Source organism: Leptonychotes weddellii, chromosome 10 (genome assembly GCF_054177405.1).
Source record: "Leptonychotes weddellii isolate Sample4059 chromosome 10, ASM5417740v2, whole genome shotgun sequence".
Classification (NCBI taxonomy): Eukaryota; Metazoa; Chordata; class Mammalia; order Carnivora; family Phocidae; genus Leptonychotes; species Leptonychotes weddellii.
In genome coordinates, this window is record NC_138378.1 from 39,384,643 (window position 1) to 39,411,810 (window position 27,168).

A 27,168-nucleotide genomic window follows, 5' to 3' on the forward strand; every position below is an offset into this window, starting at 1 on the left:
CATAGCAGCAGATTAGCTATTTTAAAGTGAACTATTCAATGACATTTGGTACCTTCACAGTTTTGTGCAGCCCACCACCTCTCTTTTGCCCCAAATAAAATAATAGATTTTCATCACCCCAAGATAAAACCCCATGCCCATTCAGCAGTCATGGGAGTGCTTTTTTGACATTGTAATGGTTAACTATGGTTTTAATTTTTTTTTATTATTTAAAAGAATGTGCTGACTCTTTTCTAATTATAAAAGTAATTCATATTCATTGTAGAAAATATAGGAAAGTCAAAAAACTAAAAAACAGAACTGGACCATAAATATACTTCACCAAGATTGGTTAATTGCGATAAAAAAAAATACTCAATAGAAAAAAAATGCCATTTTTTAAAAAGAAATGGTTTCCTTAAGGAAGAAGGAAGGTATAAACCTTTATGAGAGAATATGTTCACTACCAGAAGAATATCCTGTTGTTCTATCAGTGAGACGGATGAAGGCTGGCCTTTTGTTTTCATCTGTTTAAAAAATTTTGTTCTCAAGATGAAAACAGCATTGATTTTCTTTTCTATTTAAATAATTGTATCTGCTCACTGCTAAAATACAAATGCAGTGGAGTAAAGTTGCTTTCAACTTACCTTGTCAGTTCGGTCTCCTTCTTGTACCTGCCTGACCCCAACATGTCTTAGCAGAAGTTCCTTCTCCTTGCACATTGGTTAGGTATTTTATCCTGGAAATAATTGGGATGTTTGTCATTGTGGTGCACAGCCTTGGAAAGCAGAAATAACTGGGGCTCTTATGTGAGCTTGTCTTTTTAAAGGAGAACGAATCAGAGTCTTTGCATTGTGAATTCCATTAATTCATTTTCATGAGCCCAGATGGCCCCTGAGTGGTGAATTGTTGCATAGAACTGTTTTTGTTTTTTGTTTATTCTTTTCTCTGCTGAGTTTTAGTCTGGCCTTAAGTAAAAAGGTCCATGTGCTGATTGGATTCTGCAGGGTATGTGTCATACCGGGATTTTCCTTCCCTGGAGGGAAACTGAAGTGCACTGTCACCCCCAGAATGTATCTCTTAACCCCCTAAGTCCTCAGTGCTTGGCCTTTTTTTCCAGAGGGTCTGTCCTCCCTGGAGCCCCCAAGGTACAAGGTATACCCTTCCCACTCCTTGAGGGATAGTGCTGACTCAGGATTAGTGATGAATATCTTTTCATCCTAGTCCCCCACCCCAGAGAGATATAAATGAACTTCTTTGATCCCTTTAGCCTCTCCCCCATTTACCCCTCCCCTCACTAATATTCATCACCCTGGAATCAGACATTCCATGATGAACCCCCAAGATCCTGCCTGGAGCTTTCCTCGCCTGTTCTGGGATTTAACAGGAGAGGGGAAAACGTGTGGTTTTGTCCGAGGACCAATAGAAGCATACCTTAGTCTCCATGCCCTGCTTTCTCTTCTTCTACTGCATTATTATTACAATTTCATATGCGTCTGGCTGTTTTTTTAGTTTTAGTTGTTTGGAGCTCTAATCATGCTTAATTCTAGGAATGAGTAGGTCAAACTCTTGGGACTTTGGGGAAAGGGCATGTCGGTTTCACTCAGAAAATTACCATTCTGTAGCTGACAATGTATACTTAGGACAAACATATGCTTACATCTTGTGGCCCGAGGACTGAGACAGCCCCTTCCTGCCACCCGTCCCAGCATTTCCCCAGAGCGAGGCACTGCCCTGGGCACCTGTTGGTGACAGATGGGCAGGTGGCTGTCCTCACCTCCAGGAATCACATAAGAGAGAAAGACGAGGACCCAGAGAGTGAACGTTTGGAGCCGCCAGTGAGCTTGCACTTAAACTAGAGCCCGCCTCCACTTACTGTCTTGGGCTTCTTGGCTTCTTTCCTTGGGAAAACAGGCCAGCCCAGTCGGGTTGGCTGCAGTTACAGACCCGGCCTGCACGTCAGGGACCTGAAGCTCTGCAGACCCAGGGGGAAGACATGCGTTACCAACCCAGCCCTCTGCGGCCTGCCCAAAGTCTTCTTTGGTTTTTGGGGCAGCAGCCCACGTCTCTTTTCTGCTGTTTAAGCAGGTAGTTTCATTTACGGAAAAGGCGTCACAGAATCCCTCTTAAGTGAACAGCACTTGTGGCAGGGTTATAGTTTTGCTGAAATGTAACCCTTCCTCTAATTGTATCCACATGTTTCAAAGTGTGGTCAACATTGGGCTTCCAGAATTTTGAGTTTTCTCCTTAGTGCCCTGGACAGATCAGAGCTCTGGAGTCTAAAATTTGACATCCAAAGGGAACACCCTCCCTCCCAAACTTGACTGTAATGGTCCCTCCAAGCCCTACCTCCAAAACTGACACCTCTACACAGCTTTATGTGAACGTTTACGTCCCTGCTGATTGCTCTTGAAATCCTCTGTGTAGCATTTAAATTCTGTACCACCGAGTTTCACACTCAGCCGTGTGCTGATTTGTTAACGGGGCAAATATTAGTAAAAATCAGCTACTCAGAACTCTGTACTAAGGTGTGGGAGGTTCCATAGGGAACTTGCACTCAGGTGGTGGGGCCTTTAAGCTGTCCAGGGAACTCGAAACAAGTATCCTGTTGTGTGCATGGGACCTGTATTGCCCAGAGTGGGCTAGGTGATGCTACACTAAGATATAACCCCCCATATCTCCGTCAGTGACCTGAAAACCACAAAGGTGTGTTCCTCTCTAAGTTACACGTCTGATGCAGTTTGCGGGGGCTGTGCTCATTTCTCGGATGGTAGACCAGTTGCCACCTCAAACACTGTCATCACTTGGTGACAAGGGAGAGAGTTCTTCAGAGTCTTGCATTAGCAGCTAAACGCTTTGACCATGAACAAAACTCATTTAATCACAACTAACTTGGAATCCTGCATGAATAAACCCACTATACCTGTTTTCTTTAATTAATTCATAAACTTCTGTAAAGCAGGGACTCAGATTCTGTTTCTTACAAACCTGCCTCCTGCTCTATACCTGGCTTGGGCTCACAATAGAAATTCAATAGATATTTTGACAAAAGTGTCTCTCAAGTTAAAATATGGGGAGCCCAATTAGGGAATTTTTAATAAACATTCAGGGCGCCCCCTAGTGGTCCACTAGCGTGGAGCTTACAAGTTCACCAAAGGCATCTAATTACAGTTGAGGACCAAGCTATGAACCCACTTACATGCATCTCAAGGTGTTGCGAGGATTTTAACACTCACTAAACACAAGAAATCATTCGTTAAGTGCACCCACTTGCCTTCACTTGTGAATTAGTTTTTCCTAAATGTGTTACATTAGCCCCCAAGTAAGGGTAAAAAAGGGAATCAGGAAGGAAGAAGTTTGAAGAACCCATGTTATTGCGAACACACTTGTACACTGTGCAGTTCTCTTAAAGTGTTTAGTTTACTTAAAATTTAGGAAATACTAATTCCTAAAAGAAAAGCCCAAAGCAAGTATTGCCAAGAGATGTGGGGACTCCTGCTCAAGAAGTAAATGATTCTAGGCCCGGAGTGCTCGACTCCACTACCGTCGTGTGTCTCCCCGCCTCCGTCAGGCCTCAGTGCCCAGACCTTTCCCGATAAAGCACTTTCACAATTGACTGAAATAATCTAGAGATTTTGTATGTCTCACCCATCAGAATGGAAATTCCGGCAGTGAAAACGGGCGCTGTCAGCCTGGCCCGACGGCGCCCCCTAGCGCCGGCACAGGCCGGGGGTCCTCCAGTACATCCATAGGATGGACGGATGGATGGACGGACGGGCAGAGGAAGGTGGGAAGGGCGCGCGCTCTTTGACGCGAGCTTCTGGTCCCACAAGGAAATGCATATGGAGACAATAGGAAGCATGGCCTCTGATTCTGTTGTCCCCACCTGTTACCACCAGAGTATAAACCCCGGGATAACTCATTCTTTCTGCCCTTCCCAGGAGGTTATTACTTGACAAGCGCCTATGGGGCGCTTTCTCTGATAAAGAATTTCCAAGAAGAACAAGCCGCTCGGCTGCTCAGCTCAGAGACCAGGGACACCCTCAGGCAGTGGCACAAACGGAGAACCACCAACCGGACCATCCCTTCGGTGGACGACTTTCAGGTTCGTGGCTGGCAGTGGCAGCCTGGGTCCCGAATGTCACCCTGCCCTCCAGGGAGGCAGCGCCGGCTCCCACAGCTCACACGGCTCGGGGCGCCTGAGGTCCCCCCTTTGTCAGATCATCCGGCGGAAAAGGGATATTTTCAACCACTCTCTGACCTTGTTGTTTCACTTCTCTGTTTTCTTTGAATTAAAATAATAATAATAATAATAATAATAATAATACATATGGGTTTGGCCCAAGTTTTGCTGCCCTTAAGAAAACAAAGTCAGATTAAGTCGAGATTTCTCCCAGAATGTTCTGCATGGATGGGGAGCACCTGAGCAGACAGAAAGTCAAAAAGAAGGAAGCCCTTGGCACAGGCAGTGGGTATTTTATTTTATCAGCTCGGCCGAGTGCAAGTAGCACTGTTAGGCACTGCAGTTGACCTGGTCTCCCTGAGAGGAGGGAGAGGTGATGTCTTCCCTATTCTTTCTTTTTCTCTCCCGCCCCCCTCAAGACGGAAGACTCCAGAATCTCACGGGCAGCATCAGCTCCGGCAGCCAGGCGGGGCCAGAGTTTCAGAGTAAGCATCTGAAAGAAATCCTACTTGGATCCCCATCCAGAGTTTTCCATGGCCATGAGCTGGAAGTGTGGGGTTCCCAAAGAGCTGGGTTCTCAGGGACAAAAGGCAGATTAAGGCGGTAGACTTCTTGCCCAACACAACTCTTGATTTGCTCATAGTCAGTGACATTATGAATAAGTCCGCAAATGTCTTTGAATAGTGTTTTCAAAGTTTCGAACCAGGTTATAAAACCTGACTAGGTTCTGTTTCTGTGTGTCACGTGGGGAATTTCCAAGCAGGACAGATTAGTCTCTACGTCCAGAATCACCTTCCTTGCCTTTTTGTCTTCTCGATGCTCTGAAAATACTCAGAGGTTCAAAGTCAGCCCATCGTGGAAAGGCAAGATCAGCAAGTCTTTCTCCAAGATAGCACTGTTCTCAGAAATACGTTCCCAAGAGCATAAACCTAAAAAGAATGCCTACTGCACTCCCACCCCCACTCCCTTGAAAGGGTTGTTGAAGAACTATGCATGTGTTAAATGGTTTAGCATATGCAGGCTCTTGGGATACTGTGATACTGGCTGGGTGTCAGGAAAATTCCTGAGGTCCTACAGCCTCTGAGGAGAAGAACAGAAGAAATGAGAAAAGCTCATGTTTCCATCTCCCCGCCTGCATCTGGAGCTTCTAACCTGGGACCCCCAGATTCCACAGAGCTCCTCCCCACTGGCCTTCCTCATCCGGGATATACACACCTTCCTAGAATATAACCCAAGAGAGGAATTGTCTGTCAGTGCTCAGCTCAGTTGTAAAAGCGAAAACGCAGAAGCAAAGCTCTGCTTGGAACTCCTAAATCAGGGTCACGGACACACATGATGGTCTCCTCACATTGGAGAGACGGCACACCACGGTGGTGAAGACTCTAGAACACTGGCTTTCCCACTCATGAGCTGTGTGTCCTGAAGCAAGTTACTTGTCTTTTCTGTGCCTCAGTTTCTTCTCTGGTCAACTGGGGATGGTGTAGACTTCCTTACCAAGTTCTCTTCAGGTGTCAGTGGGTTAATGCAGACCGAGAGCGTGAGCCAAGTGTTGGGGGCATTGGGATGGGAGAGGAGGGGGTTGGTAAGATGGAACATGCGTATACTCCAGTGTGTTCAAATTCAAGATTGTCAGAGCCCTCTTACACGTGCAGAGCTCGGTGTCCTTCCCAAGGGCCTTTCCTTCCACCCACCCAGCAAACCCTCAAGGTAACCACGTGGGACTCTGGGCCGAGAGCATCATTTCCCTTCACTCTGGGGCACCAGATTTAGGAAAGGGGAACGTATTTGTTTTCTGTCTGGGCATTCTCAAAGTTATCTGGTCACCTCATTCCTGGTGAAGTGGAAAATGAGAAGGATCCTGGAGAGCCTGGGATGAGCGTAGGGTTCTTGATAGCAAACCCGGGCTTGGCGCATGTGAGGTCACAGGTTGATGGTCCGTCTGGATGGCAGGTGCTGGCGCTGTTCGCAGAGCCCCGCCTGCAAGAATTCCCTTTCATTTCCCTGCAACAACCCCTGCCCTCAGTCAGCTCCATCCCCAGAGCCTTGTGGCCGACTTTTGCCACATTGCCGTCCCCCTGGAGCTCAGATGAGGTTGAACCACCTGGAATTGCCACTCGGGGAGGTGAAAAATGGTCAAACATCAGCAGTCTCTTGTGGTCCCGGGGAACATTCTTGCCTTTATTTAGGCGTCATTAGAAGTAGTCCAAAGTGAGCCCAGTACGTGCTCTTGTGTCCTCGTGTTTTAAACGTGACTTCCGGTGCGGGCTCTTTTGCTGGCTGGTTTACTTTTCAGGCTGGGGATAAACCCAGCATCAGATCCGGATCCCACCCTTAACCGGAGCTTTCTTAGCCTGGCTTTCTGGGGGACACTAAAAGATCAGAACAGGCCTGCTGGACTTCCTGCTCCTTGTATTTATTTGCAGCACATCAGAATACAGCCACTCAGTCCGTATAGTTCTTGCCTCCATTGTCCAAATTCCGATCAGCCTCCTTCGTCCCACCCGAGGCCTTGCGTCCTGCCGGGGCCGTCCTGCGGGGCCCTTCTGCAGAGCCAGAGCTGGGCGCGGCTCACGAGTTAAACTTGCCCTTGCACCGTCGTGCTGGCTTATTGCTGTGACTCGTTTTCTCTTCTGATTGGTCTCCCACATCTCTCTACCTGCAGAATTACCTCCGAGTTGCGTTCCAGGAGGTCAACAGTGGCTGCACGGGGAAGACCCTCCTCGTGAGACCTTACGTGACCACCGAGGACGTGTGCCAGCTCTGTGCTGAGAAGTTCAAGGTGGGGGACCCTGAGGAGTACAGCCTCTTTCTCTTTGTTGACGAAACGTGGCAGCAGCTGGCTGAGGACACTTACCCTCAGAAAATCAAGGCTGAGCTTCACAGCCGGCCACAACCCCACATCTTCCACTTTGTCTACAAGCGCGTCAAGAACGATCCTTACGGCGTCATTTTCCAGAATGGGGAAGATCTCACCACCTCATAGAAGAGACGAGACTCCCCCATGGCGCATCCAAAGGGGGGTTAGGAAACTTGCCTTCTGGCTTCCACGTGCTTGTGCTTGAAAAGCAGTCAGTCACCTCCTTAGGGACCCGTCGGTTCAGTGACTAAGCCATCCACAGGCTGACTGGGCCAAGGGCGTCCTTAGCCACATTGCCCAGGCAAGGTAGCTGAGGTTCATGAAACGGTAGGATTCTCCTTCAGAGATGGAAGAACTGCATTTGATAGTTTAGGTGTCCCGAGATTGTTTGCTACCGACCCCCCCAGCCAGGTTCTAGGTGGGCTCACATGTACGTATATGTCCTGAATAAACATTTAGGGTGCAAGCTCTTCTCTTCAATTCAACAGCAGGTGTTTGCGAAGCCTGTCCGATGCAGTGCATCAGGTATATCTCAGTTCTGTGGATGGCTCTATCTTTCCTTCCTCCCTTCCTTCCTTCCATCCTTCCTTTTTCTTTCTTTTCTTTGTCTTCTTCTTTTTTTTTTTTTTTACAAAGAGCCTTTGTGTTTTTATATATTTCATAGAAATTTTTATAGCAGTTGCAGGTAAACTGTCAGGATTGGTTTTTAAAATATTTTTGTAACTTTAAAATATTCTATAATTATGCATGTGATTTTAACATTTAATATTCGAAAAGAAATCTCTTGCTGGATTTGAGAGTATCACATTTTTAAAATGTCTCTCTTCTGTAACTGGATTTTTGGCAACTTTGTGGAGAAAGACTGCTGGATTTCTTAAAGCAATATATTACTGACACTGGCCACAGAATGCCTTTGGAAATCTGATGTACTGTTACCTTGTTCACGTTCAGTGGTATTGTGCTCTTTTGTGTGTTAACCAAGTGATGCTGAGGATCAGGAGAGAAATGAATGTAGAGAGAGGTCGAGAGAGAAAAACAGACTCTAACAAAGGACTAATGGGTGAAGTCTGCGGGTTCAGACTCCTGGAAGGAAGTGGTAAAAGGAAATGGAAGGATCCACTTATGCTGAAATACTGTAAATATGCAGTGAGATTTGGCAAAATCTGTCCAACGTTATTTGCTTTTGGAAACAATTTTGAAAACCCCCAGAGGAGGGGGAAAAAAAATAAGGATAACACTCCCCCCACCTTTTCCACATAAATCAAAACTAACAGCATCAAATTATTTGGGGGCAGAAACCACATGTGTATAATGTGACTTCCATTGAGTGAAATAAGATGCTGTTTGGAAAAGAGGTCGCGATGCCCCCAAAAAGCCCATCTGTGTTATAAGAATGTATGGTGAAGTTAACTTTATGTTTTATGAGACCTGTTTGGGGGTGCACCAAGTATGAGGGTCCTGTATCAACGTGACAAAGGTAGTCACAAGAACATGTTATTGTACTGTGTAAAGATGCATCGTCATCTAATTTGGTTGGCTTTGTACCTTGTACCTTTTTTAGCTTTTGCTGTACATCTAGAACCCTCAGCACATACTGTGTTGTACTTCCTTTTGTAAATGATTTTTTAAAATGGAATTTTGCACATAATACATTGTAATACTGTATGATAATCATGTGTGAAGATTTTTGAAATACTGAGTTGTCTTTTTCTTTCTTCAAGAAGCAGAAGATAATTATGCGCCACCTGGTGTTATGCAAATCTGAAATGCACACCAGGGTTTGTGGTGAGACCATCCGCAGAGAGGAAATGGAAAAGTTTGCATTTTTGCAGGAGCCCATATACTGATAATGAGGCAAAAATCCAGGAGCAGAAGGAAAAGATAGTGTTCCAGTCTGAAAGGATTTCCAGTGTTATCTAGGACAGTAGGTGGCTTCATTGGACCTAGAGAAGAATCACTGTTAATCAGGAGGGCCCCGCAGACAACCCCCCACCATTCTTACATGACCTCTGAAGTGCCCTGTCCGAGAGTTAAGTGCTCTTTCAAAATTCAACAGGGCAGGTGCTCTTTTTTGCCACCATTTTCCTGTGCTTGGAGTTATCCTGGCAGCTAACAAGTGCTTGATAGGTCCTTCTTGACTGAACGAACTTTTCTAACCCATCAGTAGAATGGATTCTTAAAGATCAGAACAACAGCTGAATGAACTGCCTGCTTTTTATATTTACAATGAATTAAAAATGGGGACAGTTCAACCCACATAGCTGTCCTCCCCACCCTCCAAATTCAGGTCATTGTTCTGGTCCTTAGAAATCAGTGCACAGCGATTTAAAGCAAACCTCAACATCTGAATGGGAGGCAGCCTTCAGTGAGATGAGCCCAGAGATCAAAATAGGACAGATTCGTGTGAGCAGAAGAAAACATCACAAGACAGCCCCTGGTTTTGTCATTGGGCAATGCTTCCCTGCTAAAATTACAACATAACATGTGTCTTGACTTTTTTCCCCCCACGCAGACATTTCTCACTTCTCAAATTGCCAGGAAACAGATTTTGGTGCAGTTTGGAAGGAATAAGAGGAGAGTAAAAATACACATGATGGGTGGAGGGGGAGGAGAATGTATTTCCAAATCTGAAATTGTTATAAAAGTTGAATGCTAGCCAGAAGGAAAGATTTTTTTTTTTTTTAATGTTGTGGATACTGCCAAAGATTCCCCCCCGCCCCCAGGGACACAGGATAGAAATAGAAACTTAATAAAGTAGTTCAGTATTATGTGGAAGTTACAACTTTAGATCTATAAGAAAACAAAAGGCAGAAAACAACTGTGAATACATTCATTCATAAATGTGACTTTGCTTCCATTGGGCAGCTCCTACGTTCATCTCGAAGAGACTAGAAAGGAGAGCTTTCTGGTTATTGACAGCACTACCTGGTTACTCCCCGAAAGTCAGAGAGAAATGGCTCAGTACATGGGACACAGGTTTTTTTAATCACCTGGCCGTATCTGATAGGAAAATCCTAAAAATCATCATTTTTCAGACCATGTTCATGATGATGAATTTGAAACCAAAGGTGTTCCTGGTTATTTAGTTCACCCAAACCAAGTTGGAAATGTGAAAAATGCATACAACGTTGCAGATTCATGAGCGGACGGTAAGAACAAAAGGAAGAGGTGGAGGGAGGAGGAGACTATCTGGTATTTGTGTCAGAGAACAGGTTTTTATTTGAAAAAGATCTGTTTTTCTCCAATATCAAAGGATGGGTGGTAGATGGCACAAATTTTCCCACGTGAACACCGACTTTGCCAGGAGAATGGGCATGGGAAGGTTTAAAAGTATTCAGAATGATCTGGTGGAGGTTTAATAGAGTGGTACCCACTGTCTGCCCTCAAACCCCCAACCCAGTGGGAAAATCTCCATTTTTGATTGAACCCAGGCAGTTGGGGGAATGGGGGCAGCTTCTTGTCTCGATTGTAAGATACTCTCCTACCGTGGAAGATGCCTGAATTCTGAGACACGCCACACAACAGACATTTATAATTGCATTACAGAAATGAATCATTATTTCCCTTGACCAAACACGGCCCTCCCGTCTCTCGCTCCCAGTCTGGAGGGGAAGGGGGCCCAGAGCCACAGACCAGGGTGGTCCAGGCTGTGGCTGACCTCTGATTGTGGTTTTCCTCTGGGATGTGTGGTGGAGATGAGGAGGCCCTGCCCCTCTGTAACCAGCCCTCGGGCTCCCCGGGGAAGTGTCACCTCCCACAAGTGAAGGCGGTTCCCCTCATTTAGCTCTATTCCTCTCCTCTCCTCCCATTTCTACCCCCTGGCTCCAGAGGGCACGTTTCCCTCCTCCAATAAACTTCAGTGAGGGCCATTACAAGGCTCTTTGCCAACAGGGGGCTCTGGCTGGGCACCTCTTTTCCCCAATTCCTGCCAGAGCCTCAGAGTGTGACCCAGACCCCCACTGCAAACGTTGTCTGCCCGCCATCTGACACCAGGACTCGGGGTTCATGGGTCCCATTGGGATCAGGTTCTCAGCCTCGGCTGCTTCTTCAAATCACCTGAGGGCCTTTAATATTCCTGATGCCTTGGCTTCCAGACCATCAGAATCTCTGCAGGTGGGGCCCAGGCAGCCGTTCTTACTAAAACTTCCAAGGTGACTGTACCGTGAAGTCAGGCCTGAGAAACACCAGTTTAGATGAGGATGCAGGTCTGAAGATACAAACACACCTGGGAGAGGTAAGCCCTTTTCTACGGCCATGAACCCCTAACCAAGTGGAGGCTCTCAATCTTATTTGGTTGGCAGTAGACCATGGAATAGGTACGTCTAGTATGGCGTCGTTCTAGAGAAATATGAAGCAAACCACATAGGTAATTGTAAATTTTCTAGTAACCACATTAAAAAAAAGGAAAAAGAGGGCACCTGAGTGGCTCAGTCAATTAAGCGTCTGCTTTCGGCTCAGGTCATGATCCCGGAGTCCTGGGATCAAGTTCCGCATTGGGCTCTCTGCTCACAGGGAGCCTGCTTCTCCCTCTCCCTCTGTCTGCCACTCTGCCTACTTATGATCTCTCTCTGTCAAATAAATAAAATCTTTAAAAAAAAGAAAAAGGAAAAAGAAATAGGCAAAATCAATAGTAATATATTACCAGGCTCCTAATAATTTAACTCATGATATCCCAAAGATCATACTTCAACAATTAATTTAAATATTAAAGATGCATTTTCTTTTTACGCTGTCTTCAAAATCTTGCGTATGTCTGGCACTCATTCCACAGCTCATTTCACACCAACCAGCCACTTGTCAAATGCTCAAAAGCCACATGTGGCTAAGCAGCTACATGTTGGGTAGTGCAGTACTAGCATAATAACTAGGAAGAGTTTGAAAAGCTAAGAAATAATGAGTGTATGTATATATAAAATTTAAAAAGCATCCACCGCTTACCTCCATTAGAAAACACATGTGCCCCCTATCAAACACACACTTCTTACGGCTGAGGTCGTCACAGCATCTTTGGCTCCTCCGAGTGTCCCCAGCCAGCAAGAACTCATCCGTGCCGAGTCAGAGCAGTGCCAGGCACCCCGCGTGCATATTAAATATTAGTCGCTATTATCGCGATGCGAGCCATGTCTTCGAAATTTTTCCACTACTGTTTTTTGTACTTATCCGCTTCGGGTATTACCTGCTGGCAAGTTTCTGGTGCGATAGAAGAAAGGCAGGAAGCAGGTCTCAGAAGTTAAGCAAGATATATTGGGGTGAGCTGCCTAGCGTGGGAGGAAAAAAATGAAGCGAACGGCATCCTTTAACTCTGTTGGTGCTGATGAGGGCGGCGGGTGGTGGTGGCGGTGGCCAGGTGTGTGCATGTGTGTGTGTGCATGCTCGTGTGTGAGAACTGGGAATATTTTCTCAGTGTTCCCTACTGGCCTAGAGAATCCACAGGGCCCATAGCCAGTGGGGGTTTGTGCCAAGAAGGGCGAAGGGGAGGAAGGGAGGTTACAAAGACAAGGTGTGTCCGCTTCCCAGTCTGAGTGAGATGCTGAGGGGACCCGTCTCTGCCCCTACAGAGCCTACGGCAGCCCTTCCCAAAAAGGAATTATTACCTCCATAGAAGTGTAACTCTGGTCAGGGATTATTTGGACAGCTTTTCCACTTTCTGTTGTATTTATTATAATCACTTGTTTATTTTGATATTTACATAAGCATGTATATCACTTACCAGGATTACTCCTAATAGCATTATGCTCTTCCCAAAAGAATAAGGTATTTGATGTGAAGCTCTTTATCTCTGATGAGCATGCTTCGCATCTCCTGCCCATTCTACAGATCATGAGAAAATGGACTCGCTTTCTCAGATTGGGCTTGCAGTTCGTTTTCTCTTCCTCCCTGGCTTTCACCTTCGCAGTGAACAGACATGCGTCCACTCTGAACGGAAAGAAGGAAAACTGGCAAAGAACAATAAGCTGACAAAGACTCTTTAGCCAATCAAAAGTGAATATAGGTGAACTAGCTAGGACGTTGAAAAGCTTGGGTTTTTACCAGCATGAGACTTGGCAAACTGCAAAATCTCATTACACAGATAGCTTAACATTTTGCTGCAAAATATAGTCCATGGGCCAAGCATCGCATCTCCCTGGCGCTGGTGTGAGTCCCGGGCCCCTCCCAGACCTGCGGAAGCAGAGCCCGAATTTTAGCAAAATCTGCAGATGATGCATGTGCACACTGTGCTTCGATGGGGAAGCGTTAGTTCCAGGCGGGTCTGGGGCGATGGCCTCTGTGCAGCTAATACATGAGACAATTTGTAGGTGTGCTGCTCTTCCCACACAGGAGGAAAGAAGGAAATAGCTGTGGGGCTTACTTTATTATTTCTTTTTAAAGATTTATGTATTTATTTGAGAGAGAGCGAGCACGCGCGCACGTGAGTGGGGGGAGGGGCAGAGGGAGGGAGAGAGAGAATCTCAGGCCGACTCCGTGCTGAGTGCGAAGCCCAGCGCTGGGCTCCATCTCACCACCCTGAGATCACGGCCTGAGCCGAAACCAAGAGTCAGATGCTCAACCGACTGAGCCACCCAGGCACCCCCATGAGGCTCACTCTATAAAAAGACATAACCTCACTCAAATCCCCTGCATTATCACAAAAGGTTTAAAATGCCACTTTCAGGAAATAAATATTTACCTCAAGGTTGGTTACTCATTGCGTTCTTGCTTTTGTGGGGAAGAGACCTGAAGGGTCTGGGGAAAAACCAAAAACGAGATGGGTTGATGAAGTCAGATTTACTAGTTTTGCTGGTTTTGTTGGGTGTTGTCTTCTTTTACCTCTGACTGTGCGAAGGCCGACAGAAACTGGGAAAGTTCTTTCTGTCTGGGCCAGCTGCTCGCACATGCGTGTGGGCACACATGTGCGTGCAGGGACATCTTCATGTAGTCCGGAGAATTTATTCGCACTGTCTGCACGTGATGTAGGACGTTCATGAGCTTTTTTATTCTCTGAAAGGACAGCCATATTTCTATTAAAGGCATTTCAGTCCCTGAGGACGTGTTCATTAAGAGGGCCATTTTACTCACCTTTACTCACCAAGTTTGAAAAACATGGAAGATATGTTTAATTAAATGTATTTGGTGACCAAGGAGTGAGTTGTTCAAAATGTCTTTGGAAGAGTGAGTTCCTTTGGCCTCGCCAGCCAGCGATTGCAAAGGAAAAGGGTCAGAAGACTTGGAGGTTAAATGTTTGAGGCCTTCCATATCCTTCTGATTCTTCTGATCTTCATTTCTCTAGGGCCATCCTTCCCAACAGTACTGAGCCCTCCTGCGCTTTTCTCCGTGACGTTGGTTCATTCACATGATTTTGCCCTGGCTTTTCTGGGGGAAAGGGAGGGTTTGTTTTTAAAAAAATAAACACAGTGCACAGTTTACAATGTCAAATATTCACTGGTACATAATGAAGCAGCTCCCCACAACTTGTTTCTGGTGCCTCCTCCCCTAAGCAGCTTCTACAGCTGTGTCTTCCATTCTTTGGCTCCATATTTCTAAAAGCATGGGTATGCAGATGTGTATTGATTTCTTTTCCAATATTAGACATTAATTACTCAGTCCCTATTATGGAAGGTGAGGATTTAATCTCTTATATCTCTTACCACGTATTTATACACGTGCATGTTTTCTTCTCTATCCTCCCCAAATAATTACATGACACTTTGGATAAATTCATGTTTTTTATTATCATGACAGTGTAAACATTGTTAAGAGCTAACCTACAATGCAGTAGGATTGGAGATCCTTGAATCTTAGAGTTGTTTCCTTTTTATCCCTCTGGCTTGCTTACTTTTCATGTACCTACCACTAATTCCTCCTCAACTTCTACTCCACGGCTGAGAAATCCCTTGCTAAAAATTTGGAATAATCCATTATTTCCTGTTTTATTTTTGTTTATTTTTTCATGGAGATATCTTCCTAGAGCTGAGCTCCTGTTGTAATATGGACCAGTTGGTCTCCAGGACTCGATAAAGCTGTCATCTTGGGAATTCTCCTTACCATTCTATGGAGTTAAACATCTTATTTCCTATATCCAAATCCCTTATTTTGTCTTTTCTCTTTCTTCACTCACTTTTTTGTTTTCTTGAAGCACACTATTCAGAAAAATTGGAGGTGAAATATTTGAGGCTTTACATATTCTTCTGATTCTTCTATCCTTACTAGTGCTTGATCATTTGGCCAGGAAGAGAATTCTATGTTAGAAATTGTCTCTCAGAATTTTGAAGGTTAGAAATCATTTTCCTTCATTTGACTTCTGGCTTGTCAGAGGTGCCATTGACAAGTCAATACCATTTGATTTCTAATCCTTGCTTCTATCAAGATATACCTTGTGTGTACCTTACACAGTTGTCATGATGACCTCCAAAGAATCATATCTCACTTTACCTATAACATTGGATGACCTCCTTCCACTTGACTATGGGCCCAGCCATATCACCTACTTTGGTCGGAAGGACAATAGCAAATATGAGGCAAGTAAATGTTTGAAAAGCCCCTTTTATTTTATTTTATATTTTTAAAGATTTTATTTATTTATTTGACAGAGAGAGAGAGATAGTGAGAGCAGGAACACAAACAGGGGGAGCCAGAGAGGGAAGAGCAGGCTTCCCGCCAAGCAGGGAGCCCGATGCAGGGCTCGATCCCAGGATCCTGGGATCATGACCTGAGCCGAAGGTAGATGCTTAACCGACTGAGCCACACAGGCGCCCCTCATTTTGCAATTGCTGGGTTGAAGGGTAGTTCTATTTTTAACTTTTTGAGGAAACTCCATACTGTTTTCCAGAGTGGCTGCACCACTTTTCATTCCCACCAGCAGTGTAAGAGGGTTCCCCTTTCTCTGCATCCTCACCAATATCTGTTGTTTCCTGAGTTGTTCATTTTTAACCATCCTGACAGGTATGAGGTGATATCTCATTGTGGTTTTGATTTGTATTTCCCTGATGCTGAGTGATGCTGATCATCTCTTCATTTGTCTGTTAGTCATCTGGATGTCTCTGGAAAAGTGTCTATTCATGTCTTCTGCTCATTTCTTAACTGGATTATTTTTGAGTGTTGAGTTTGATAAGTCCTTTATAGGTTTTGGATACCTATCTGATATGTCATTTGCAAATATCTTCTCCCATTCCATCAGTTGCCTTTGAGTTTTGTTGATTGTTTCCTTCACTGTGCAAAAGCTTTTTATCTTGGGGCACCTGAGTGCCTCAGTTGGTTGGGCGTTCTCTTGATTTCAGCTCAGGTCATGATCTCGGTGTCATAGAATCAAGCCCCACATTGGGCTCCGTGCTGGGTGTGGAGCCTACTTGGGATTCTCTCTCTCCCTCTTCTCCTCCCTCTCACCGCTCCCCAATTTGCATGCGTGCTCTCTCTTTCTCTTAAAAAAAAAAAGAAGAAGAAGCTTTTGATCCTGATGAGGTCCCAATAGTTCATTTTTGCTTTTGTTTCCCTTACCCCTGGAGATGTGTCTAGCAAGGAGTTGCTGCCGCCACGGTCGAAGAGGCTGTTGCCTACTTTCTCTTCTAGGATTTTTGATGAATTCCTGTCTTAAATTTAGGTCCCTCATGCATTTTGAATTTATTTTTATGTATGGTGTAAGAAAGTGGTCCAGTTTCATTCTACTGCATGTGGCTGTCCAGTTTTCCTAACACCATTTGTTGAAGAGGCTGTCTTTTTTCCATCGGGTCTTCTTTCTTGCTTTGTCGAAGATTAGTTGGCTATACAGTTGAGGGTCCATTTCTGGGTTCTCTATTCTGTTCCATTGATCTATGTCTGTTTTTGTTCCAGTACCATACTGTCTTGATGATTTTAGCTTTGTAATATAGTTTGAAATCCAGAATTGTGATGCCTCCTGCTTTGCTTTTCTTTTTCAACATTACTTTGGCTATTCAGGGTCTTTCCTGGTTCCATAAAAATTTTAGAATTGTTTGTTCCAGCTCTGTGAAAAATGCTGGTGTCATTTTGATAGGGATTGCATTGACTGTGTAGATTGCTTTGGGTAGTATAGACATTTTAATTATATTTGTTCTTCCAACCAAGAGCATGGAATGTTTTTCCATTTCTTTGTATCTTCAATTTTTTTCATTAAGTGTTTTATAGTTTTCAGAGTACAGATCGTTTAGCTTTTTGGTTAGGTTTATTCCTAGGTATCTTATGGTTTTTGGTGCAATTGTAAATGGGATGATTCCTTGATTTCTCTTTCTTCTGCTTCATTATTGGTAATATACCTCATTTCCATTTTCCAGAATCTTTTTAGAAACTTTTAGAATCTTCTCTTTATCCCTGCTGTTTGGAAATGTCAGTGATGTGCCTTGATGTGTATTTTTTTCATCAACTGTATTGGAGACTCTGTGGTCTCTTTCACTCTAGAGACTCATTTTTTTAAATTCTGAGGACATTTCTTATACTGTTACAATTATCATTTCTTCCTCTCCATTTTCTTTTTCTTCTGGAAATTCTATTATTTGAATATTGGACCTACTAGATTGAGCTTTTTTTTTTAGCTTTAATCCCTATTTTCTGTCTCTGTCTTTATTTCGTATACTCTTGGGGGCATTGCTTTAATTATTAATCTTTTTAAACACAATAACATATTTGCAATTTCCATTTTTTTTTGTTTCTGAATGTAATTTTTATAACAGTTTGTTCTTTCTTTCCATGGATACAGTATCTTCTTACCTCTCTGTGGATATTATAGTAAGATCTCCTTTAGTGTTTGTTTTTCTGTTTATGCGGTTCTATTTTTGTTTGATTGTTTTGATCTCTGTCTTTTGGGTTAGAAGCTCTACTCAAATGCTCAGTGACTTTGAACTATTCATAACTAAATGTAAAGCACCACAAAACTTGTTGGAAATCATGTATACTGGGCAGAGTTTGTGAATGTGTGTCCCTTCTCTTGGAATGACTATGTAGCAGTCTGCTCATTTTGTCTGAAAAAAATGTGAATATCTGTGGGGCTTTTCTCTTGGGTCAGGCAGTTTAGTCACAAAAAAATTCTCTAATATCCTACTGGGGGTGGCAGGGTGGGGTTCAGTTTAGCTGCCAGCATTCTGGGAGCAGAGCAGGTAAAGGGTTTGCAAGGGTTCATCATTCAGGATGCCAGCTTTTACTTAAAATCCCCGTCGTCCCATAGGGTATCTTAACCTCACCCTTCATGCTCGTGCTGTGAACTCAAGCACACAGCTTCTTGTGCCTCTCCAGGGAGTAAGAGTCTTATCTTCTCCCATTCTGGTACCTGGCTTGTCTAATTCCCGAGCCTCCACGGATTCTGCCCCTGGAAGTAATTGCCTTATTTCTTGGCTTTCCCTCTTGCAGTCACTGACCTTTTGGCATTATTCTGTCTGCTAAATGAGTTTATTAGCATCCATAATTTTTTTGCAACTTCTCACTGTTATTGTCTCTTCCTTCATTCTCTTTGTTCTTATGGATTTATATGTTGAAAAATTTTTTTTCTAAATTCTCATTTTAGTGAGGTATTGGTAGAGAGTGGATGTATGGAGTCTGTCTTGTTCCCTGGAAACCTGTAGTCAGCTCTTGATATGAGTGGTGAGCACAATTGGAAACCTGGTTAGCAGAACTGAACATAGATTATTACGCTGATGGTCAGTCAATGCATCTACCCTGCTCAGTTATTATATGTAAAAAATAAATTTGCTATCTGAAGGCAGCCACCCACCCAAGCTGATTTATTGTCAAGCACATTGCCTAGGATTTGTCAAAATATATATATTTACTGTGCTCTTTGTCCTTTCCACATGATCTGAAAGAACAGAAACGGAGCAACAACAGATGAAACACCGAGCTGTTTGCTTGTTTAAAGGTGGAATTCTGCCATGGTGGATGCGAACCTGGGTCAGCACTATTTACAGAAGAGCACATGGTGTTTTGTCTCAATGAGCAGGAAAATGTTTTGTGATAAAATGTGGTAAAAGCTTGTAGTTTTTTCCAACTAAGCAGTAAAAGGAATTACACAATGTAAAATGATAAATAAAAAGTTCTATGAGTCATTTTTAACGTGGGGAAAATGTGCAGCCAGGACTGAAACAGTGTTTCTCCTGCATGTTAAAAATAAAATTGAAGGCACTGAAACCGAAATCAATAACAGCATGTCCCAGGAGCTCAAAAAACCGTGAGATTTTATGGGGTTCAATGCAGTTCATGCTTTTTATCGAAATGGTGGGGACAATAACATAAAAACTGTTGACTTTATTCTTTTAAAGTCATGTTTATTGAGGTATAACTTACAGTAAAATTCACTCTATTTAGTGTATGTTCTATGAATTTTGACAGAAACACTCAGTAATGATCAGTTCTATAAAACTCGCCCATAATTCCCTCCTGCTCCCCCCCACCCCAGTCTCTGGCAACCACTGATCTGTTTTCTGTTCTTATAATTCTGCCTTTTTCAAAATGTCACATAAATGGAATCATACCACACACAGAATTTTGACTCTGGCTTCAACATTTGTATATAGGTTTTTTATATGAACATAAGTTTTCATTTCTCTGGGATAAATGCCTGGGAGTGCAATTGCTGGGTTAAATGGTAAGTTGCATATTTAGGTTTTAAAGAAACCACCAAACTGTTTTCCAGAGAGGCTGCACTATTTCACATTCTCACTGGCTATGTGGGAGTGATCCAGCTTTGATTTTTTTTTTTTTTAATTTCAGTGTTTAAACTGCTAAAATGCACTAGGAGATACACTCCAGAGATTCACTAGGTTTAAAATGTATGCACTGTTAAGAATGTTTTACTTCTGGAAGTGTTATGACGAATGACACTCCAAAGTAAACTAAGTCACCCACAAAAGGGAAAACAAGAATCATCTGGCCTACTCTTTTCCCCCAGAAACTTTAAACACCAGAAAACAATGGAGTAATGATGTTTACAAAGTCTTCAGCTTTAAAGGAAACCTTTAAGTACCCATGTTTCTATGGTGCTCAGCAATCTCTTTGGTTTTAATTCAATGTGAAAGGACCAAAAAAGAAAAAAGATGACTAGATGTTCTGTCAGGGACACCCTTCCAGGTTAGCTCTGTAAGCTGCAGAAAACTGATGGTAAAGAAACTGTTTCTTGTACACAGAAATAGAAATGCATCATACAAGTCCAGATGATGCACTAGATTACTGCTCTGCAGATATCAACCAGTTTCACATTTATTTGTACATACATTTCAGCATTCCTAATTGCCTTGTGCACTTCAGTTTTTTTTTTTAAATATTTATTTATTAGAGAGAGCTCCAGTGCACAAGTGGGGGGAGGGGCAGAGGGAGAGAGAATCCTCGAGCAGACTCCTCACTGCACATGGAGCCCAATCCCAGGACCCTGATATCATGACCTGGGCCAAAACCAAGAGTCAGTCGCTTAACCAAATGAGCCACCCAGATGCCCTGCCTTGTGCACTTCAAATTCTCCCTTGAAGTGGTTGTAACAACTTACTGGTTCTTTCATTAATTAATGAATTACGATCTTTGTCATGTGCTCATTTTATATTTGTATGAAAATCACAAATTATCCTTTAATTTACTCAAAGTGGCAACTTAGATTTGCTGATAGGAAAATGCTTCTAAAATGTCTCCCTGTTTAAACACCTGGCAGGCAGTAGCTGAGCTCATGAGGTCATATTCTGCCCTCTGGGTGCATTTGTAGGATGAGTTCGCATGCTCCAGGGACTATTACCTGTGTGTTTACACTCACTTACATTATTGAGGTTTTTGGAAACAATACCTGGAGATGAGCTTGGACCTTGGGAGATCCTTCTTATAGGCCTACCTATTTCTTCAGCCGTCTGCCCTCTCCTTCCATGCCTGGCCCACATATCTGGTCAGGGGGCCGTTGAGATCCCTTGGAGCAACTAGGGTCCCAGGGCAGTTAGATGTGAGGGCCTTGGAATTCAGACCTCTTCTTGAAGAGTTAAGTGGGTTGGTTTGACCTCTGCAATGTGTCCCTCAAGACCTCAGTAATTGCTTAGAAAAGGAGTGAGGTGAAAGAACCTCCAAAAGCAGGCAGCACATTTCTTAGCCTCTGCACCTGTGCTGTCCAATATGGTGGGGCAGCCACTACCTATAGGGCTATTGAGTGCTAGAAATGTGGCTTATGCTACTGAAGAATGGAGTTTTTAACTTCATTTAACTTTAATTAATTTAAGTTTAAATGTGAAACTGATGTTCCTTTCAGTTATTTGAAAGCTCAGTATGATTGGAACCATTTGAGTATGCAAATCTACTTTTCAACATTTTATGTATGCATTTGATGAAATCTAAATACAGAACAAGTATTTCTGATGACAAATCACCTCCCAGATTGAAATATGCTGCAAATGTAAAATACACACCAGATTTCAAAGACTTAGTCCAAAAAAAAGTAAAACATTCCATATTTTTTTAATTGATTACATGTAAAATGAAAATATTTTTTATATACGAGGTAAAATAACATATACTGTCACAATTCATTTCACCTTTCTCTTTATGTTTGTAAACGTGGTAGTAGAAGATTTGAGATCACATACGGGGCGGGCATCACTGGGACAGGCAGCTCTGGATCATGAATTCTCCCATTCTGGTCCATTTATTACGGGCCACCCAAGTGTTCCTGAACCCCGCTTTTCTGCTGTGATGTCCTAACCCCTGGCAGCTTTCTGTCTCCTTCCTAGGAGATCACACTACTTCCTCCAGGGAGTCCCACGGAGGAGTTTTGAGGTTCTGAAGAGTAAGACCCCCGTGACTTTACAAGAATGATCCTGCAATTCCAGACGCCGCCGCCAGAGAGAGCCGTATCGCTGCCGTGGTTGCCGAGCAACTCGTGGCCCGGAAGCAGTTCTCCAGCCCGCCCCCGCCGCCACCGCGCGCAGGACAACTTCCGGCGGGGCGGGCGCGGGATCCCCCTGAGCCGGCTTCTGCGGCGGCGGCGCAATGACCACGCTCCGGGCCTTCACTTGCGATGACCTGTTCCGCTTCAACAACATGTGAGTGAGGCGCCCTGGGCCGGCGTTGGTGGCCGCGTCCCCTCTCCCGGGCCGGGGCCCGCGGGGCTACCCCCGCCCCCCGCCACTGGCTCCTCCCTGGAGCCGCCGGATCGGAGCCGGAGCCGGAGCCGGGGCCGGGGCCGGGGCGGACGTGCGGACCTCCTTGCTGACCTTGGCCGAGGCGCTGCAGCTTCATCCCGCATCCTTGTGTGCTCGTCGGAGCCGGGGCAGCGCGCGGGCGGCCTGTCGCGGTGGCTGTCCCGATGCGCCGGGGCGAGTGGTAGGAGGTGGGGGAGCGGCCCGAGTCCAGCAATGGACTGCCGCCTGCGGCCAGTAGCCGGGCGGGTGATGCGGCTTCGTCTTCTGCGCAGCGGTGGGCATGGAAGCGCTGGCCGCGGGGCTCGTTGGGAGGTCAGCAGCCAGGTGTTTGTTGAGAATACGGACGTGGTGCAGCCCACCCGCTGATGGTTCATTTGTATCCGAGTGAAACCTTGTGAGGCTGGCAGCGACCGCCGCCGTTTCTTTCTTGGCCCGGGTTTGTTTTTGTTCATTTCGTTGCTGAAGCGGCGCATTCAGCCTGGACAACCACTTTCAGGTGTGAAGAGTCGGGGCGGGGACACATGCTGGTGGAGGCCCACCGTGTGTACTTTCTTTTAATCCGAGTTAAGGCAGGACTTGTGACTTGCAGGTACCTTTTTTTTAAAAAACAAAACAAAACATTTTATTACATAAGTTTCTGAACATTTAAAAAGTTGACAGAATTTTACCCTGAACACCTATAGAAACATCGGCTAGATTCTACAGTTAACCTTTTGTTGACTTCCTCACATATCTGTCCATCCATCCATCCACCCACCAGTCCAAAATCCACTTCAAAGACAGCTGGGCAGTGTGTGAAAACTGAGGATCAAGTGGTTCGGATTCAAGTGTTAGGAGGATGGGAAGAACTTGAGAGGAGTTGGCTAGAAACCGTTCAAAGAGGGGATGAGCCTTGAAGGGTGGATAAAATGTTGACAGTGATGAGGAAGTTCTGGAGAAGGAAGCAGGTGTGACGGTGGGAAAGCTCGCCAGACAAGTGGGAGACAGGTGTGACTGGAGGAGTGGGTTTCTCTAACTGCGCCATCAGAACAGCTGGTGAAACTGGACTTTTGCTCTGTCGTCGGAGGTTTCAGGCTTCATTGTTGGGAAGAATTTTCTCATGGGCCTCTTTCAATCAGCAGTGTAACTCAAGTGACTTGTGTTGAGCTCCCCCTGCGCTTGCTGGGCACTGGCACTGTAATAATCATTTAATTCTCACAGTTCTTTGAAGTAGGTGCTCTCGTTATCCCCATTTTTTGTATGAGTAAACTAAGGTACTGAGACTGTAAGAGAATTGTCCCAGGTGATAGATCCTGTGGTGGGAGTGGGTGAAGCAAGGAAGTTAATCCAAGGAGATTGGCTCTAGAACAGTGGTTCTCTAAGAGTGGTCCCAGACCACCAAGAACACTTTGCAAATGCGTATTCTCGGCTGTTTAAGGACCAGTGCTCCGGAGCCCAAGCTCTTCACCACAGGGTTATATGGAATGTGAGGAAATTAGAGGCGGTATATCAGGCAGGTAAGTCATTTAGGATGTCTTGGCAACAGTCCAGAGATGATGACTTGACAAAGGTTTGGGTTTGGGAGGTGCAGGCCTGGGAAGGGATAGTGTGCCTCGAATTTTTAAGAATAGGGCAAAACCATATATATATATATATTTTTTTTTTTTTTTTTTTAAGAGAGCGTGCGCGCGCGCGCGCACGTGCAGGGGGCCGGGGGAGGGGTGGAGAGAGAGGGAGAGCGAGAATCCTAAACAGGCTCCACGCTCAGCTCAGAGCCTGATGCAGGGCTCGATCTCACAACCCAGAAATCAGGACCTGAGCTGAAATCAAGAGTCAGACACTTAACCGACTGAGCCATCCAGTCGCCTGCAAAACCTTGGTTTAACTGAAGGGGAGGTGAGGAGTTGAGTCCTGTGGATACTGGGAGCCGGAGAACTTCCAGGCAGCGAGGGTACAGGTACCGGTTTCTGACTGGAGGAGGCAGCCAGTGTGGATAGAGCAGAGTGAGAGGGTGAAAACAGGGCTAGGTCTTGGAGAGACCCTCCTAGGAGTTGGGCTTCTCTGCTAAGTGCATTGAGATACCCAGGTGCAGAAGTCAGGTAGGTAACTGGACTAAAGATAGTAATTTGGGGGGCCCCCACTATGTAGATGGTATTAAAACCAGGACACTGGGTGACATCAGTGGTGGAGTGAATGTGGATAGGGAAAAAGAGGCTCCAGGTGTTGAAGGAGACCTTAGTGGCCCACTGAGGTGGGAGGAAAAGCTGATGGTGAGTCTTGGAAGCTGAGTGAGGAGAGCATTTCAGGTGGAGGCAGTGGGGAGCCTCGTCAAGAGCTGCTGATGGTTAAGTGTGCAGTATGTCTGCACATTTATCCCAGGAGAGAAGAGAATTGCGGGAGCGGGGGCCTGGGCAGTGAGAGGGTGTGGATCTGCCCATCAGCATTCCAGGCATGGTTACAGGAGAGCAAGTAGAGGGGGGTGCAGATGCTTGTAGGTGTGTGGTTCCATGGTGGGACCCTGGTGAAGGTTTCTTCCTACTGTTGTTGTATTTTCTGTGTGAAATAGGAAGCAGCTGAGATTGAGAAGGGGTGGCCTGTTGTGGAGAGTTGAGGCAAGATGAGAGGGTATAAAGTAGTCCTTGAGAAGTGTGGGAGACTGTATTCCCACACGGTGGAGCAGTGATTGTCCAAGGCTCTTCAAGCTTCTTTTTGCAAGGTCAGAGTGATTTTCAGGGTATCACCAAAATGGTTTTTTATGCCTTTTTCATTCTCTCACAAGTGTACAGTGGAATTTTCAGTTGTGTGACTTGCAGTACCAAGCATAACAGACACATGTGAGAATCCAGCTGTCTTCTCTTCAGACAGACGTTACAAAGATCTGTAAAATTGTTAAAACAATGCCTTTCTTGTCGATAAATTGTGTTTTTGAAAGTAGAGTGACGGGGCGCGTGGGTGGCTCAGTCGTTGAGCGTCTGCCTTGGGCTCAGGTCATGATCCCAGGGTTCTGGGATTGAGCCCCGCATCGGGCTGTCTGCTCAGCAGGAAGCCTGCTTCTCCCTCTCCCCCTGCTTGTGTTCCCTTTTTCGCTGTGTCAAATAAATAAAATCTTAAAAAAAAAAAAAAAGTAGAATGACTTCTGGTTTAAAAAGAAAGGTTATTCATATTAACATGTAATTTATTATTTTAAAATGAATATTTTAGAAAGTTTAAGTATCAGTAGATATAACCTACATAAACAGAAGTTCTTTGGGGTCCTCAGTAATTTTTGAGTGTAAATGGGTTCTGAAACCAAAAAATTTGAGAACTACTGGCCTAGAGAAGTGCCTTGGTGTAAGGGTCCCAAGGAAGAATCTGACTGGATATACAAGAGGAAGAGTTGTGGGTGGCTGGTTTTGAGCCTGGCAAAATAGCGGTTCCGTTAGTTGAATAGGAAAGTGAGGGGCAGAGCTCTTTGCAGCCAGCCGTAAAGGTGCATTTTAAGAACTGCTGATTCAGGAGTATTGTGATCAGATATGCTGGTGAGACTGGTGCTGGGCAGCACCAAAGCCAGATGTGGGAGTCTTCCTCCAAAAGTTAAGGGATGGGGTGGTGGGGGAGAGGAAGTGAGAATGTAGAAGAGCGGGGAGCAAACACCAAGTGGTGAGAGGGCCCAGACTGAGCAGGTGAAGGCCCAGACACAGGAGGGAGGGACTGCTGTCGGATGCTGCGGGAGCTAGTCTTACTTTCTGTCTGTGATTTACATGCCTTGTTGGGCCCCCGTTCCATTAATGACTTACTGCCAATTAGAAAATGGAAGGTTTTGATGCAGACATATTAACCATAAAGTAACTTGTAAGGAAGAAACAGTTAAATAAAGATTTATAGGTATCTTTATAGAGGCTGTGATGGCTCAGTTTGGCCATTCGGTTGCTTACGCTATCCTCCTTAGCCCTAAAGTTGGTTTTAAAGTTGTGGATTTGCCATGTTTTGTTTTCCTGGTGCATGTTTTTAGTTTCAGTGGCTTATTTAAACTGGTTTTGTCAACACTGCTTACTATTGACATTTCTTTTCTTTCTTTTAGTAACTTGGATCCACTTACAGAAACTGTATCCTTTAAAAAAAAAAAAGTTAAATGAAGGCTAAGAGTAAGGAACACGGAGAAACAAAAGAAAAAATAGACTTGAGTACCAAAAAGCTTTAAAACTTATAGGCCAGGAAACATAAGCAACATTGAAAGTAATTTAAAAAACCAAACGAACTGGGGGTAAGAGTTGTCTTAAATCTGCCTGACAAGCTGCTAACAGAATGACCTCATAAATCTACAGCAGTGCAGCTCCCCTGCCTACCTTGCCCCTGGGCAGTAAGTATGGCTCCATACAACCGAAAGCAGTGACTTCAGGATGGGTTATTACTCTCTCTGAGTGAAGCCTGAAGGTGACGAGCAGTCTGTGGTGGTTTCATGAAGTCATCGGCGACCAGGCTGTGCACTTTAACCACTATCTCACTCCCAGGGTGGCCTTGGCTTTCCTGTCCCAGATAGCTGCCTGAGCAAACAGCATCACATCCATGTTCCTGGCAGGAGGATCGACAGAGGGGAAGGTGAGAGTGACCTTTCAGAGGTACCTTTAGGAAGTACCACACAGGCCTTCTGTATCCCATTGACCAGCAACCCCTGCCGCACTCATCCAGCTATAACAGTCGGGGGAGGAGCCCAGCTTTAAATAGGGCTTGTTACTAAGAAAGGATTTGGGGTAATAATTAGCTGTATCTATCATGTTCCCCATTGAAAAATGGGCAAAGATGTGTAAAGTTGGGGTGCTCTGGGTTATGTTGCACTGATAGACAATCCCACATTCTCAGTCGCTTTCTAGCTTTTACTCCATGTCCATTGCAGGGTAGGAGGGTAATATTTTTTTTTTTTTAAAGATTTTATTTATTTATTTGAGAGAGAGAGAATGAGAGACAGAGAGCATGAGAAGGAGGAAGGTCAGAGGGAGAAGCAGACTCCCCGCTGAGCAGGGAGCCCGATGCGGGACTCGATCCCGGGACTCCAGGATCATGACCTGAGCCGAAGGCAGTCGCTTAACCAACTGAGCCACCCAGGCGCC

The 27,168-nt window shown here is 44.8% G+C and overlaps 2 protein-coding genes and 1 long non-coding RNA gene across 29 annotated transcripts in view; 2 read left to right on the plus strand and 1 right to left on the minus strand.

Annotated features, from left to right (window-relative positions):
- Positions 1-8,690, plus strand: part of RIN2 (Ras and Rab interactor 2) — a 216,369-nt gene extending 207,679 nt beyond the window's left edge. For all 22 annotated transcript variants that reach the window (XM_081831956.1, XM_081831955.1, XM_081831952.1 and 19 more), the window contains 2 exons: positions 3,921-4,084; positions 6,825-8,690. In XM_081831956.1, the coding sequence (XP_081688082.1) occupies positions 3,921-4,084; positions 6,825-7,145 (485 nt within the window). In that variant the 3' untranslated portion in view covers positions 7,146-8,690. The remainder of the gene's footprint in view (positions 1-3,920; positions 4,085-6,824) is intronic.
- Positions 8,691-21,881: 13,191 nt separating this feature from the next.
- The window catches only part of NAA20 (N-alpha-acetyltransferase 20, NatB catalytic subunit), a 14,513-nt gene continuing 9,226 nt past the window's right edge, over positions 21,882-27,168 (plus strand). For 2 of the 6 annotated variants that reach the window (XM_006737628.3, XM_081831988.1), the window contains exons 1-2: positions 21,882-22,003; positions 26,142-26,166. In XM_006737628.3, the coding sequence (XP_006737691.1) occupies positions 21,951-22,003; positions 26,142-26,166 (78 nt within the window). In that variant the 5' untranslated portion in view covers positions 21,882-21,950. Of the gene's footprint in view, positions 22,004-26,141; positions 26,167-26,565; positions 26,660-27,168 lie in introns of those variants that run through there. The other 4 variants (XM_031032756.2, XM_081831990.1, XM_081831989.1 and 1 more) reach the window with 4 other exon arrangements.
- Positions 22,712-26,572, minus strand: LOC145723657 (uncharacterized). Its single transcript, XR_014148889.1, has 2 exons — positions 26,407-26,572; positions 22,712-25,187 (listed from the first exon to the last, which is right to left on the minus strand). It is a non-coding gene; the product is annotated as an uncharacterized LOC145723657 (long non-coding RNA).